The sequence below is a fragment of the Hibiscus syriacus genome, unplaced genomic scaffold (assembly GCF_006381635.1).
Source record: "Hibiscus syriacus cultivar Baekdansim isolate YM2019G1 unplaced genomic scaffold, ASM638163v2 tig00110769_pilon, whole genome shotgun sequence".
NCBI classification, from domain to species: Eukaryota; Viridiplantae; Streptophyta; class Magnoliopsida; order Malvales; family Malvaceae; genus Hibiscus; species Hibiscus syriacus.
In genome coordinates this window covers 18,633-35,561 of record NW_024062853.1, presented here as the reverse complement: position 1 = coordinate 35,561, position 16,929 = coordinate 18,633, and the positions used below count along the sequence as shown (strand labels likewise).

Genomic DNA, 16,929 nt, shown 5'->3' with positions numbered 1-16,929 from the left:
TAATTATACATTTTAAAATTTAAAGAGTGCAAATTTTAAATAATATGAGGTAATTATATGTTAATGTAAGTTCATAATTTTTTTAAATTATTGTTTAGTGATAACACACTCTCTAAAAACACAAATATTCAAACTCGAGTCCTCTAAGACTGAATAACACTTTTTTTTCTATTGAAACCACTCAATAAATTCAATTAAAGAATATAATTAAGAACTCCAATTATATTAAACTCAATGAAACTCATAAATTAATGACTGACTAGTATATATATAATTACAAAATTATATAAGTAGTCATTGATTTTAAAAAAAAAATTATTTTGATTATTGAACTTTTAAAATTTATATTATAATCACTAATTTGTAATTCGTTTTTATTATAATCACTATTATTAAAAAAATGATGCGACATATTAAAGTATTCTTCCAAAAAAATCTTATGGTTGTAAATTTGCAACCATCTTTACAGTCAAAAATTTAATGAATAGAGTGATCATCTATCAATCTTACCATATAAATGATATGCTTGCCCAAAATATTAATATAGTTTGATCTTAAGCTGATCCGACAATTGAAAGTTATAGATAAAGTAAATTTAACTTTTATTTTTGATTAGTATTTACTAGTGATTTGAGGACATTGAAAAATTTTAGTTTGAACCAAATGAAAGAAAAATGTGAAGATAAGTAGTTTTGTGATTGTTTTATAGGAGGAATCATCGAATGACAATAGACATGACGACGTAAAGATAAGGCGATCCAATAAAAACTAAAACTTTGTTTATATGTCATTGTTAATCGTTAAATCAACTTGAAATCGAACTATGTTAATCTTTTAGTCAAACATGGTTTTTCTACCACTTAGATTGATCATTGATCGCTCAGTTAATAAAAAAAATCAACTTTTGTAATGGCTGTCAATTTAAAAAATTAGGATTTGTTGGAGAAGAAAACTCCACATCAGTATTTTCTAACGACATCTAATGGTAATGATCGTAATGAAAGCAAACTAAAATTTTATTGCCAGTAATATAAGTTTTAAAAGTTTTATATTATCTGATAATTTAGTAAAATTATGGCTATAAATGAGACAAAACAAATTGCAAGTTACTAAAGATCGGTTCAGTCAAAGTTCAGTTGACATTTGATTCGAATGAATCGTATCAAATTATCAACGAGCCAAAACGAGTTACTTGATACTCGACTTGAAAAGCTCGCGAACTACTAAAAAATATATATTAAAATTTTAAAATTAAATTTATTAATAATATTAACATTTATATGTTACATATTTTTTAAGAAAAATATGATATAAGGTTTTTATGTACTTAAGGTTCATGTTCGAGTTTGAGTCGAGCTTCAACTTTTGGTTCCAAGTGCAACTTGAAAATTTTAAGCTCGTGAACTTTCGAATTGAGTTGAATCAAGCTTCAAATTTTCATTTTGAGTTTAAGTTGAACTTGACAATTTTAAGCTCTCAAGTTTTCAAATTAAATTAAACTAAAATTTAAAGTTTTCAAATCAAATTAAACTCAACAATACTCGAATTCGACTTTGCTGGTTTACAACTCTATCTCTATTAGTGACTTGAGCATCTTGATTTGATGAAACTGACATACTCTTTCATTTGCTTGAGACATTCTTATCTGGAACTCGTCCAATATATGTTCGAACATTCGTTCAGACTCGTCTAATATATGTTCCAACATTGGTTTATTTTATTAGGGTAAAATATGTGCGTAGTGTTCCAACTATTAGTCACTTTTTGTGGACTCTCTCAACTATAAATGTTAACTCAACTTAAAAAAGGATAAATCACAAGTTTTCTACTTAAACTATTACTTTTATTCTGTTTTGATATCTAAATTTTATTTTTTTCAAAATAATATCTAACATTTAGTTTAGATTTCAATTTGGTATTGTGATTTTAAAATGTTAATAGAGTTTCTGATATAGTATTTTTTTTCAATGATAGCATAACATTATCTTATGGAGTCATGTCAAAATTATTGTTAAGTTTTTAATGGCAGGTACCAAATTGAAACCTAAACTAAAAGTTAAATATGATTTTGAAAAATAATAAAATTTAGGTGTCAAAATAAAACAAAAATAATAATTTAGATACTAAATGTGTATTTTACTCTAAAAAATAGCGAAATGACAGGTCATTACTTTTTGGTAGGGCTAGAAGACATGAAATTGGTATAATAACATATTTAACCCTTAAAGTTTTCAATTATTTAAATTTGACCTTAATTTTCAAAAAATTAGACCACATAAATTTAGTAGTCTACCAATTTAATTTTAATTTTAATTTTAATTTTAATCTTCTTCTATCCCAAAAAATGACAGAACGTGAAGAAGATAGAAGATCTACAACATCCATAAAAATTAATCAAATGAAAGAAAAAAAACAAAACATTAAAATTCAAAAAAATCTCAAATTAATATTTTTGAAAGGAGCATTTTGTATGTTATTAAAACGACGAAACATAAAAATAATGACAAAAATTAATGTCTCGTTAAAAAAAACCCCCTAGATCTAATTGGAGGCAAAAGAGTGTCCCAAATTAGTGCCAAACGGAACATATAACATCGAGCAACACCAAAGTGATACAATGCACTTCACATCTTAACACAACACAACCAGGAACGGAACTTAACCAGACCATAAAAATCTACTACAGGAACTAACAAGGAAGCCTGCACTAATCAGTATGGTTGTACACGAACCTACAGCAGCCAGCACACCCAAATCCGCTCACCCATCGACAGCTCAGCGAGGCCATCAACCCATCACACGATATAGTCCTCTAAACTATAAAATGCATTCCGTAGTAAGGAATAGATACTGGAAAAATAAAACAGCCCCCTAAGGAACCTCCCAAAGTGCACAGAATTTGTAATACAATAACCGCAGCAAAGACCAAACAAAAACTTGAAAATAAAATCCACCACCAAAAAGATTTCACCTCTTGCATCGTCTTGCTATCTCAAGAACAACCTGCCGAACACAGAACCAATCCAATATCTCGAAGGCTCTGCCATAATACCGAACAAAAATATGTTGACCCTTTCAACTCCGACAGTACCAAGAAGTTGCTTAGACAAAAACACCGATACATCTTAGGAAAATCGAAACCAGACAAACTAGAGACTACCTTAGAGACACCACAAAGAAAAGAAAGTCGCCTCATGTCCAAACTCCAAAAACTAATAACCATCTGAACTTACGAACTCCTGAATAAATTCTCGCTCATCCCCTTCAATTTGAAAACCAAGATTCTTACCAAAATCCCATGCTTTCTCAGCTTTCTTAAGGATTAATTTTCCTGTTGATGATATCCGAATCATACACAGAAGCATTAACCATTTCGCTAGATTCAACTTGAATCTTTGAACTTTGTTTCTTCACAGCTTTATCTCAAACCCATATTACTAACATCCTCAAAGGCATGCCTACAACCCGAATTTGATAAGACCTCATCTACACGATCAACTGATGACCCAATCAATTCAAATTGATTAAGTACCTCGACCGCAGCTTCCTTGGATACTAACCCCAACACTGAAAATTCCCCACGTGGAGAACCATCCACTGCACCCTTCCTCCAAAAATTGCATGGAAAATCATTTACACCATAGGCCCCACTTTCATTAGCAATTAAACCTCCACAAAAGCTTCATCATTTCCAACCACTTGCATTAAAGTGCTGCTGCGTTCTCCATGCAGATTACAATGATTATCGTTCAGAATTTCCAGCTGGCACAGCTCAGGCACGCAACCAGAATTTGGGTCGACCATAGCTTCCTTTTTAACCAGGGCGGTCTAATGAGTTTTAATGTCCTAGACGAGATAATAATTTCATGTCCTTATATTTATACCGTATAGATAAAACATAAATAATTTTTTAAAACAAAAATGTAATAGAAATTATAGTCAAATAATATCAATACTAATACAAATCAAAACTACAAGGCTAGCAATATCACATAAAACGATGCATTCGTGTATTTTTTGAAGCAAAAACCTCTATTATTTTACGATAATCAATATTTTATAAAAATTGACTTTCGATGCTTAGAATTGCTAATCCGTTCAATTTATTTTAAGTCATCGTGCTTCGAAGATAGGATTTCAAGAGCTTTAATTTTGAAAAACTTCTTTCCGCGGAAACAACCGTAACCGGTACCGTCAACAAAATTTTATATGCTATGAACACATTAGGGAACATATCTATTCTTCTTGCAAACTCCATTATTTGAATAGATGTCCATAGACTTTCACCTTTGTGTGCTTCATCCGACAACATTTTTCTGTAAAATTTGTAACTCCATAAATAAATCTTTTCCATCAATATCAAATTCTTCACCATTTGTCAAATTGGACTCAAGATTTAAACAACATTTTTTTAGTTCGTCATCAAGTAATGAAATTAACTTTGAACCATCAAACAAAAACCAAATATAGACTCGAAGTGTTGCATTTATTCAAATCTACTTTTCAATTGAACAAGAGTCATATCTACAAGAATAATAAAATAATCCTTTCGAAATGCTTCTTGAGAAGATTGTTGTTCTCTTTCGGTATTTGAAATTTCATCAAATTATTTTTTTCTATAAGAAATACGTTTTTTTAGGAAATTGAGGTTCAACCCCAATATTATATGCTATTTCTTTAGCTTCATTAATAGCATTGTCAAACCCAATTTGCCTATATTATTCAAAGTAATTAATTAACTCATCTAAGTTTTTAACCACAACATCAAGAAGCATATCTTTGGATTGTAATTTCTTACTAACCAAATTAATTCTAAACAAAATTTCTTATTAACCCCTCTAATTTTTTAACCATTTCTAGTTTTAAATTTATTTTAAGTTTAGTTATATGGCATGTAACACCCTATTTAATAGGGAAAATCAAGCCTCGAAATTTATTTTTAATGAGTTTTCCATAATTAGGAACTACCAAAATATGCTAATCAAAACAATCATTTAAATATGCTATTCAAAATCCTGAACCATTAGACACAAAAAAGTACTCTTGACACTTGAGAGCTTCATGCATAAATTTTGGTGGCGGATAAATACCATACTGAGGAAGAACATAACCAAATTTACTCTTCCATGGGTTGATTCTCTTCTGTCTGGGCTTGGGACACATTGACTTTGATTTTTGGAAGATGAAGTGATGAATCTTGTGCAAGAGCGAGCGGAGCATTGACCAAGTGAATATCCTGCTGCAATTGCTTCCTTGCTTCTTTTTGCCTTTGGATTTTGCTCGTCTTAAGCCTGGAAAGAGATTCAAAACGGATGGGTTATTTAGCAAACTGCTACCTCCCTCAAGCATGTTGGCCTGGGCTAAGGCCCATCTTGCACATGTATTGGGCCGACCCTGCTTTCAACTATCTCAGTTTCCATTTCATCTACCTTAGCCATGAAAGCACCAGGAACCTCAGCCACAATCTGACGGTTCAACTCCATCAATGAAGACCTGCTTCAACGCTGCAATTAGCGTCAATAGCAGAGACACTTAGTCCAATGCTACATTGGCAACCGATGAAGAATAATACTCTAATCCCTTCATCGATGGTGGATCTTCCCAAATAGAAACTGGAGAAAATCAAGGTTCGAATTCAGAAATACAAACTGAAAACACCCATTCTCCTACTTTAAGCTCGAAACTCTCTTCCACTCGGGATTGGCAGTCTTTAACGACTTGAAATAATGCCTTGTCAAAAGAACCGGGATTTACCGCCCTTTCCTCGACAACAATGAGCTCACCTCATTTTTTGGCAATGCTTTGAAAGGTCGAATGGTTCCACGCAAACGCTGGAAGCCCTTTACACGAAAGCCATGCACGTCGGCTATTGCACTGTAAATTTTCAGACCAAACTTCGACCTTCTCAAAACAAATTTCCAACACTTGCATCTGATCTTTTAGAACCCTATCCCTGCTCTCTTCATCTTCAAAAATAATGACTGCTCTCTTCATCTTCAAAAATAATGACTGTTAATCCACTAAGTCTCATAATAGTCGGACCAATAATTCCTTCATTGTGCATCCAAGTTGCCAAATCGTTTATCTTAATGAATTTTCTACACCAACCCAAAAGGCTATCTTTGAGAACCAGGAGCTATTCTTCATCAATGGAACCTTCAATGAGATTTTCCAAACGAAAGTCAGTCTCACTCCTTCTCTTTACCTCTGAAAGCTGCGGATCAATAAGTTTCTTCCTTCAAAAGACGTTTCAAGGATGAAATCTTGCTAAGAACACCCGAACTATGTGACCTTGAATAGAAGAGCCATCTATACAGTTAATAGCTCTTCTCGCTCCATCTATACTAGTAAAACGAACAAAACCAAATATGCTACCTCTATTGCTTATCTTTTTGGGGAATGAAAGAATCGACCACCTCACCATATTTGTCAAAAATAAGCCAAAGTCCCTTAAAATGAAGGGATTCTGGAAGATTGAAGAAAATCAACGTGATATACCATCAAACCTTAATAGATTTGTCGAACTCCAAAATCTAAAATAAGGCATAGACTCACCAATAAAATGATGACACATGTCATCATATAACTAGAGGATCAAGTTTATTGAATTAAATTAAAATTAAGGCTAAATTGATATAATATATAAGAATTGATGACTAGATGTGTAATTATACTATTTTTGTTAACTACCACTTAAACTTCCGTTAAAAGTTAATGACATATAGTTTGATTGACCTCATTTAAATAGTTAAGTAATCTGATATGAACCAAGCGATCTCAATGATTAAGAAACTTGTTATTCCTTGAGATCTTAGGTTTGAGTATCGTATGTACCAAACATATAAGTGTTCATTGTCAAATAGTCGAAAGTCTTTAAATAAATACTATAAAACTAAAAGATCGACGGTCAAAATAAAAATAGATAATAATTAATTGGTCATATTTATAGTTTACCCTTTTATTTATATTTTCAAAATATGCTATTACAAATGTAAAACGTTTATATATAACACAAATTGTTAACGTTAAAAATAAATTTTAAACTAAACTTAAAATTAAATATTTACGCTATAATTACGTTGTGTAAAAAAATAGGTCCAGTATTTATTGGGAGAAAAGAGATTAATATGTATATATATATAAATTTGTGGGATCAAATTGAATACATACATAAATTATTGTATAGAGAGTAAATTTTCCATTTTTGGGTCAGCTGAACCCACAGTATTTTACCAAATTTAATTAGTATATTTCGTTTCGAAGTAATCTACTCTTCGCTTGTCTGCAGTCGTCTCTCACTGTCTCAGCCTTCATTCTCTTTAATTTTACTTTTTCATCTTTCTTCTTCTTCTTCTTAATTTTCTCTCTCTCCCGTGCAAGCAAAAAAGACGAGAGACATGCATTTCCTCTGGGGATATCCTCTGGGCGCACGTTAGCAAGACTAATGGATCCTGGGTTTCTCGTCACGTCGTCGGCGTTTCCTTCTGATTTTCCGTCTGAGTACGATTCCTTTTGTTCCCTCTCTCCTTCCCTCTCTCTGTTATGGATTGGAGAAAGCTTTTTGGGTGCCAACCCAACCTAGAACTTACCTACTTTCCCCCAAATCATAACAAAGAATCCCTAATTGTTCAGCCTCCTCCCGAGGTCTTTGAAGCTGGTACGGCGGAGTGGAAATCTTCACGGGTGAGGCAGTTCCTCGGTGCAGCCCCCAATTTCATCACTTTGCAACGAACAATTGAAAAGCTATGGAACCACCATCTCAAGGGGCTCGAGTATAGGTAAATCTTGCTGGAAATAATTTCTTCATTTTCTCGTTCAGTTCTGATTCAGCTAAGGAATGGGTCCTAGAAAATGGCCCTTGGCATGTACTAAACAAACCTTTAATCCTTAGGAAATGGAAATCGAATCTTCAAAGATTGAATTTTGATTTATCAATATTGTCTATATGGGTTCACCTTTTTAATATACCTCTTGAACTGTTTTCAAAAGAAGGTCTTAGCTATATAGCCAGTGCACTAGGAGTTCCTCTTTCTATGGACACAATCACAGCTTCTAAAACTAGGCTAGAATATGCTAAGGTATGTATTGAAATAGGGGCTAAAGAAGATATTCTGGAAACTATTGAAGTGATGCTAGTCAATGGTACTACTACTACTATCTATGTAGAAATTTCTTGGTTTCCAAGTAGATGTAGGAGATGCAACACTTTTGGTCACTCAGATAAAGGATGTTTAACCAAAACATCCTCTGCTCCCTCTACTTCTAAAATCTGGAGGGTAAAGAACACTCAGAGTATCATTTCTGATCCTCAAGTATAAGATAAATCTGATTCTTTTCAAGTACCCCTGCCTAATTCTTCACTGCAAACTTCTCTGCATGAATCTTCTTCTTCAATAATTCAAACTGCTTCTAAAGGAAAAGATCACATTAAACATAGTGATCAATTATCTTTTAGTGATACTCTTCCTCCTTTAGGCCTGTCAATTGAAGTCTCTAATGATCAACCATCTAACCCTCCTTCTAGTGAAGATTCAGCTAAAGATGATCTCTCTAACCAGCCTCTTGAACTTGCCCTTAAGATTAATGATCCTATCATTATTCCTAAACGTGGAAGAGGTAGACCTCTAAAGACCAAACCTAAAACTGCTATAAGAGGTTCTGCCAACAGATTTGAAATCCTATACACAGTGGATGAAATCTCACCATCTTCTGAGATCCAAATCAGGAATAATTCGACTGTTTCTTCATCCTCTTTTTCGGAATTGCTGAAGGAAGCATTGGATACTTGGGAAGTATGTGAGATGTTAGGAATTTCATTTAAGGAAGGGAATGAGGCTTTTATTGAAAAACTATTAAGTCTTGACCAAGAGATAGATGAAGTATGGGGAGGATGATGGTTGGTCAGTATTAGCTGACTGTAGGGGGTGTATTTCCTTTTTTATGAATAATTTTAGTCTTATTTTGTGGAACATTAGGGGTCTCGGGAGGAGGGAGAAGTGTGTAGATGTATCAAGGTTGGTCAAGAAGTCAAAACTAATTTTTCTTTTCATACAAGAATCCAAGTTGGAATGATGTCATGGGTCGATTTTAAGAAAGATAGGGGGCAACTTGTTAAAGGGGGTGCTGGTCTCTCCAGCACAGGGATCTTCGGGGGGTCTAATTTCTTTATGGAATGACAGTGTGGTTCATGACATAGATCAATATATGCATAGTAGGTTTTTGGCGTTAGTGGGAAAATATAAGAATGGTACAATGGAGTTTGTAGTTATCAATGTTTATGGGCCTTCAGTTGAAGCTGAGAAGGAGGATTTTTATGGGGAACTGTTGAATTTTGTTAGAGCTCGAAATTTACCAGTTTGTCTAGGGGGAGATTTCAATGCGTATCTTGATTCGGAAGAAAAGAGAGGGAAGTCACAAAATTGGCATACTATCGATATTTTCAGGTCATTTGTGCAAAATGCCAACCTTATTAACTTACCTATGTCAGGAGGTTCTTTCACTTGGTGCAACAATAGAGAAGATTCAACATGGGTGAGACTAGACCGGTTCCTAATCTGTGCAAGATTCCTTAAGAATTTCCCGAACATTGTGCAGTTTCTTTTACCGAAATCTATTTCAGACCATAATCCAGTTTTATTGGAGGATAATTCTATAAATTGGGGTCCAAAACCTTTTAGGTTTTTTAATTTTTTGTTAGAAGAACATGGTTTTGATGACTTAGTTGCTGATTCTCTGGAAGTAGAAGATAAGAAGAATAATAGTGGTGGAATTTTCAGAATGTTGTAGGGTGCAAAAAATAAAATCAGGAACTGGTCTGGAAGTGGACATTTAGGACTGGCAGAGTCCATTTCGTTGCTGGAAATTAAAATTAACAGTTTGGACTTAAAGTGTCAAGGTGAAAATTTGTCTGTAGGGGAATGAGACCAATTGATTGAACTTAAAAAAGAATTATGGAGACTGTTAAAGATCTAGGAGAGAATTTGGTTTCAAAAATCCAGAAATAGATGGATTAAGGATAGCGACATGAATACAAGGTTTTTTCACCCGAGTGCTATGAAAAGGAATAGAATCAACTATATTCACTCTATCAAATTTAAAGGCAATTTAATCTCGGATCCAGAACAGATAAAAGACAGTGTGTTTAATTTTTTCAAGAATGCCTACAATGAGAAAACAACACTGGAAGTTGAGGGACTAAATTTTGATTTTAAGCAGTTGTCTCAATCTCAATCTGATTTCCTAGAGGAGGTGTTTACAGAGCAAGAAGTGTGGCAAGCAATTTCATCTTCTGAAAGTGCAAAAGCTCCTAGGCCGGATGGTTTCACCATGGGTTTTTACAAGAAGTATTGGAAGTTGCTAAAGGTGAAGATTATGGAGTTTTTTTACAAATTTCTTTAATGGAAAGTAGTGGGTTCATGAGGTAAATCATGCATCTATTACCTTGATTCCAAAGAAAGGTAATCCGGAGAGTATTGAGGATTATAGACCTATTAGTCTAGTGGGAAGCTTGTATAAGATTCTTTCTAAAGTCCTTTAAAAAAGAATGTCATCTTGTGTTAAAGATATTGTTAGTCCTACACATTTCGCTTTATTCCGGGGAGGCAATTGTTGGATTGTGCCTGTGTAGCCAATGAAGGCATCGATTATTAGAGGAAACAAGGGTTGCAGGGGGTTATTTTTAAAGTGGATTTTAGCAAAGCATATGACACTGTGGAATGGAAGATTTTGTCAAGGCTTATGAAGGAGATGGGCTTCGAAGAAATGTAGTGTTCTTGGATTGAGCAGTGTATTTCCACAACATCAATATCTGTTTTACTGAATGGGTCTCCTACAAAAGAGTTTCATATTGCGAAAGGTTTGCGACAAGGATGCAGTCTTTCTCCTCTTTTGTTTAATGTGGTTGGTGAACTTCTTCATATGATGTTAACTAAAGCTGTGGATTTAGGCTTATTTCAAGGGTTTTCTTTTGCAAAGATTCAAAACAGTTTCAATTTGACTCACCTCCAGTTTGCTGACAACTTAATTATCTTTTGCCAAGCCTCCATCACTCAAATTAAAAATGTTAGATGAGTGTTGATGATTTTTAGTGTTATGACGGGGCTTCATCTTAATTTAGTTAAAAGAAAACTTTATGGTATTAATGTGGAGGAGGACATCCTTGGAAATTGGGCTAAGGACATTGGCTGCTCTATTGGTACCTTTCCGATGGTATATTTAGGCCTTCCGTTAGGAGCTAAAAGGAATTGTGAAAAACTGTGGGAGCCGGTAATTGCCAACTTTGATAAGAAATTGGCGGGATGGAAAGCTTCCTCTTTGTCCATGGTCGGTAGATTGGTGCTTATTAAGTCGGTATTATCCTCCTTACCTATCTTTTATCTTTCTATTTTCAAGATTCTGTCTAAGATTTGTCAAAAATTAAACTCTTTGATGGCGAATTTTTTATGGGGTGGAGGGGAGGAGAAGAACAAAATGCATTGGGTGAGTTGGAATAAGATTTGTAAACCAAAGAGTGGAGGTGGTCTAGGAGTCGTTGATTTGAAACTTACTAATAGAGCTTTGTTGGGAAAGTGGGTTTGGAAATTTGCAAATGATAAAGATTCCTTGTGGAAGAATTTCATATGTTATAAACATAATGTTAGTTGTAACTCTATGGATGTCAACAAGGTCTTATCTCACAAGGACTCTTAGAATTGGAGAGGTATTGTAAATAATTACATGAAGGATGATTTCATTGGAGGATGCATTAGATCACATGCGAGGCTACAATTTGGGAATGGAAATTCGATTTCCTTTTGGAATGATACATGGTTGGGGGATTTTCCTTTGAAAGTTCTTTTTCCTAGGATTTTTGCCCTTTCATTTAATCAAGGGGGTAAGGTTGTTGATTTTTGTAGCTTTGATTCGAATGGATGGGAGTGGAATATTAAGACTATGAGGAAATTATGTGACTGGGAAGTGGTTCAACTGGTTGAATTATTGGATAGGCTCAAGGATATCAAATTAAATGATTCTTTGGAGGATTGTATGCTTTGGGACGATGTGGGTGAGGGGTTATATTCTGTCAAAGCTTGCACGAAATCATTCTACTCAACTGATGAGGATCCCTTTAGGTGGACTAAATGTGTTTGGTAGGGTTTGGTTCCTCCTCGAGTAGAGGTTTTCCTTTGGCAAGTATCACTTAATAAATTAGCGGTTAGAGTGGAATTGAAGAAAAGGGGGGTTCCTTTAGGGGAGGACATTCAATGCCCCTTTTGCAATCAAGTTGAAGAATCAGTTCAGCACCTGTTTTTTCCTGCCAGTTTTCGTGGGTATTATGGAACAGAATCATAGGTTATTGGGGTATCAAGTTAGCCTTACCTGCTGATCTGTCTTCAGTTCTAAATTCATGGTTTGTTCTGAGGCCTTATTATAATATGTGGAAGTTTATCCCGAGGGCTATTTTATGGTCAATTTGGAAGATGCGAAATGAAATTATTTTTGAAAGAGGTAAGCTGGATACATCATCATTGTTTTTCACAGTTAGGTTAAGGTTAGCGAAATGGTTCCTTGCTAAGTATCCTTTACTCTCTATCCAAGTGGATTCTTTAATTGGGGATCCTTCATTGGCTGATAAAATTTCAGCTACTACGGATTTTAACAGGCATGTGCTTTGCTGGAGCCCTCCTCCAGTCGATTTTTTTAAGTTTAACGTGGATGGGGCTGTGAGTTATGTTAGGATGTTAGTTGGAATTGGGGGAATTCTAAGAGATTGGAATCAAGTCAAGCTTATGTCGTTCTCAGAAAAATTAGGTTTTAGTCCTATCATTTTGGCAGAGTTGAAAGCTATCAAAATAGGTTTAGACATCTTTGTGGCATCATAATGGGTATTGAAGGGTAGGCTTATTATTAAAAGTGATTGCAAGTTAGCCGTCGATTGGTTGAAATTTCAGGAGTCAGTTCCACTTTATCTTTTTAAGTTTGTTAAGGATATTGCGGATGTGGTTTCTGAGAATGAAGTCATTGTTAGGTGGATTCCAAGAAGTTGTAATAGCGAGGCAGATTTGCTAGCTAAGGAGGGGATTGGGTAGTGGTTCACTATGTTGTACTAGGTTCAAAGGTTTTATTCTGAGGGTGTTATATGAGTGTGTTTAAGTCTTATGTATCTTCAACGAGTGGTTTAAGTCTTATGTAATCTTTTTTTAAAATCAATATATTGAGGTACTCTTTTCCTCCTTCCGCTAGTCGGTTCTAACCTCATGGTAAAGGACTACTAAGAAGGAGGTTTTTAATGAGACCTACTATTCCTATAAAAAAAAGATCCAAATCAAGAAAATAAGGCCTGCTGCTGTTGCGGTAGCTAAACTTATCAAAGAGCTCAATATTAAAAAGAAAGATCTTATCAGTAAGACCAATAGTTCTCCTGGAAAAATTATAGAGGGTTTTCCCCCTCTATTCCACAAGATCATCTCTTTCTAGAACATCAGGGGATTCAATAATCCTCAAAAATAGATTAAGGTTCTGAACAAAGCTAATCTCTATAATGTTGATATTCTCTGTCTGTTAGAAACCATAGTTAAACCTGAAAATTCTGAAAAAAAAATCTTTCACTCTGTATTTAGGAGTTGGAATGTCCTCACTAATTATGATTCTGTTGTCAATGGTAGAATCTGGCTTCTCTGGAAGAATGGCATTGACCTCTCCCCTTGCCACTCCAATGATCAAAGTATTACTGTTAAGTGTCTTTATAAGTCCACAAATTTCTTTATCACTGCCATTTAAGGCAATAATAGTGGCTCTCATAGAAGATCTCTTTGGCAACACCTCAAAGACCTTAACTCCATGTATGGAACTCTTCCTTGGATTCTGGGAGGTGACTTCAACACCTTCCTCCACTATAAAGAAAGTTCTGACTTTCATCTTCTTGGTCCTTATTCCTCCACTGATATGCTTGATTTTCAAGAAGTTGTTCATCACCTTTCTATTCAAGATCACCCTTTTTTTAGCCCCACCTTTTCTTGGAGCAACAAGCAAAAGGATAATTATCTTGCAAGAAAACTGGATAGGGTGTTAATTAACCCTCATTGGGCTTCTTTTTTTCAAGATTCTTTTGTTGAGTTCCTAGCCCCTAGCCCCTCTGATCACAGTATGGCTTTAGTTTGGCTTTCCAAAGATAATCAAATCAGTAAACAAAAGCCATTCAAAATTTTCAATTTCTGGATCAAACATCTTACCTTTCTTGATGAAGTCCTTTTCTCTTGGCAGCAATCTACTCAAGGCAACCCGATGCAGAAATTATTCTTTAAACTAAAATGTTTAAAGCCTTGCCTGAAGAAACTTAACAAAGATAATTTTAGTGACATCTCGACAAGGGTTAGATTAAAAAGAACAGAACTGGAGAATGCTCAAGTTTCTTCTCTTAATGGGAAAAACTCTTTTGAAGATGAATTAAATGTCCAAAAGGAGTTAATTACCCTTGAAGAATCTGAGTTCATGTTTCTTAAACAAAAAGCTAAGGTTAGGTGGATAAAAGAAGAAGACAAATGCACCAAACTTTTCCTTACTGCTATTGCCTCTAAATTCAAAAGAGATACCATCAGGGTCCTAACTAACAATGAGGTTAAAAGACTGGATTCATTTGATGATATGGCTAAGGAAATCATAGATTACTTCCAGAATCAACTAGGGACTTCTGACCCTAATGTTCTTCCTCCAGATCCTGCTTTCTTGAATAATCTGCTTCGTTTTTCTCTGCCAACTGAGACTGCATCTGCCCTTATTAAGACTGTTACTGTTGAAGAGATAAAATAAGCTTTATTTAGTCAATGTAACGACAAAGCTACAGGCACAGATGGATTTACATCTATGCTCTTCAAAAATTCCTGGTCTGTGGTAGGGGAGGATGTAACCAATGCTATTATTTTCTTCTTCCAAGAGGCATATATTCCTCCTGCCTTCAACTCTACCATTATTGCTTTGATCCCCAAAATTCAAAACCCATGCAAAGTTAAAGATTACAGACCCATTTCATGTTGTTCAGTGATATACAAAATTATCACTAAAATCCTTGTTAAAAGACTTACTCTGTTGCTGCCTGATCTTATAACTCCCAACCAAACTGCTTTTGTGAAAGGTAGATCAATTATTGACAATACTCTTCTTGCTCAAGAACTGGTGAAAGGCTATGGTAGGAATAACATTTCTCCAATGAGTGCTATCAAAATTGACCTACAAAAAGCCTTTGATTCTCTTAACTGGGATTTCATATCCTCTATTCTCCTTGCCATAGGGCTACCATCCACTTTCATAGGCTGGATTGAAGCTTGTTACAGAAATGCTAGATACTCCATATCTTTTAATGAAACTTTAATAGGTTTTTTCAAAGGCCAGAGAGGTATAAGACAAGGAGACCCACTATCTTCAACTCTTTTTGTGCTAGCTATGAACATTCTCTCTAATATCTTTAACCTTGCTGCTGTCAAAGGGATTTTTGGTTACCATCCTAAATGCAAAAAGCTAGGCATCACTCATCTCTCTTTTGCAGATGATCTTTTGATTTTTTGTAAAGGAAACCTTGAGTCTATTGTTGGTGTTACCAGTGTTCTTAATCACTTCTATACCTTATATGGCCTTAAACTCAATGCCAACAAAACTGAGTTCTTTGCTGCTGGTGTCTCAGCTAAAATTCTTGATTCTGTTAAATCTGCCACTGGTTTTAGGCAAGGATTTCTGCCAGTAAGATATCTAGGTGTTCCCCTTGTTACTAGAAAGCTTACTGAAACTGATTGTATTCCTCTTCTTGACAATATCAATGCAAGACTCCACCATTGGTCTGGAAAATTTCTTAGCTATGCTGGTCGTCTTGAACTTATCAAACTGTCCTCTATAGTGTGGTTAATTTTTGGTGCCAGCAGTTTCTTCTTCCCCAAAAAGTTATCAATCGTCTTGAACAACTATGCTCTCTTTTTCTCTGGAAAGGTTCTGATAGAGCTGCCAAAGGTGCCAGAGTCAGCTGGAACAGATTAAGCTGCCCCAAGTCCGAAGTAGGTCTCGGCTTGAAGGATCTAAATTCTTGGAATAAGGCTTGCATGTTTCAACTCATTCGAAAAATCCTTGCTGGAAATGGATCTTTGTGGGTTGCTTGGATTCATTGTTATGTCTTTAAAAACATAGAACTAAGTGTAATCAATGTGGGTACTTCCTTCAGCTGGAGCATCAGAAAACTCCTTAAACTAAGAACAGAGGCCCTCCCTATTATCTCAACTGGAATCACCAATACTAAAGACATATGGGAGGAAATAAGGGAGCATAGAGACAAGGTCCCTTGGCAGAAGTTACTTTGGTTTCCTCTACATATACCCAAACACAACATGATTTCTTTGATGATTCTTCTTGATCGGCTTCCTACTCGTGACAGGCTTTTCAGTATGGGAATAACTACTGACCGTCTTTGTATCCTTTGTAATGAGAACTTGAATCCAGGAATCACTTATTCTTTGAATGTAGCTATGCTTCCTCGATCTGGAACTCCATCTTGAACCTTTCCAATGTACGTGATACTCACAAGACTTGGGATTCAAGAACAGAAGATGTTGCTAAAAAATGGAAGGGTAAATCTTTACTTTCTATCATTCTAAGACTAGCTTGGAACGCTTTCAATTACTTGATTTAGGAGGAAAGAAATAGAAGAATCTTTAAAGGTGGATCAAAAACAACGAACCAAATTCTTAATTATGTCAAAGAGAATGTTCGTATTCAACTTAACGATAAAAATGTCAATAGAAATGATAATGTAAATTATGATCTTTGTACCTATTGTTGAACTTTATTCTTGAATAATAAAATCTAACCTACCAAAAAAAAAAAGACGAGAGAAAAAAAAAACTTCAAAAACCCAACATTTCTGTGGGAAAATCAGATTGGTTTTCTATTTTCTCGGAGAGAAGAAAGAAA

General features: G+C 34.8%; 1 protein-coding gene across 1 annotated transcript; it reads left to right on the top strand.

The window, feature by feature from the left end:
• Positions 1-14,124: 14,124 nt before the first annotated feature.
• Positions 14,125-14,787, top strand: LOC120139675. The gene has a single exon (XM_039154836.1). It carries the CDS (start codon positions 14,125-14,127, stop codon positions 14,785-14,787), a length of 663 nt encoding a protein of 220 aa, XP_039010767.1.
• The last annotated feature ends 2,142 nt before the right edge of the window (positions 14,788-16,929 follow it).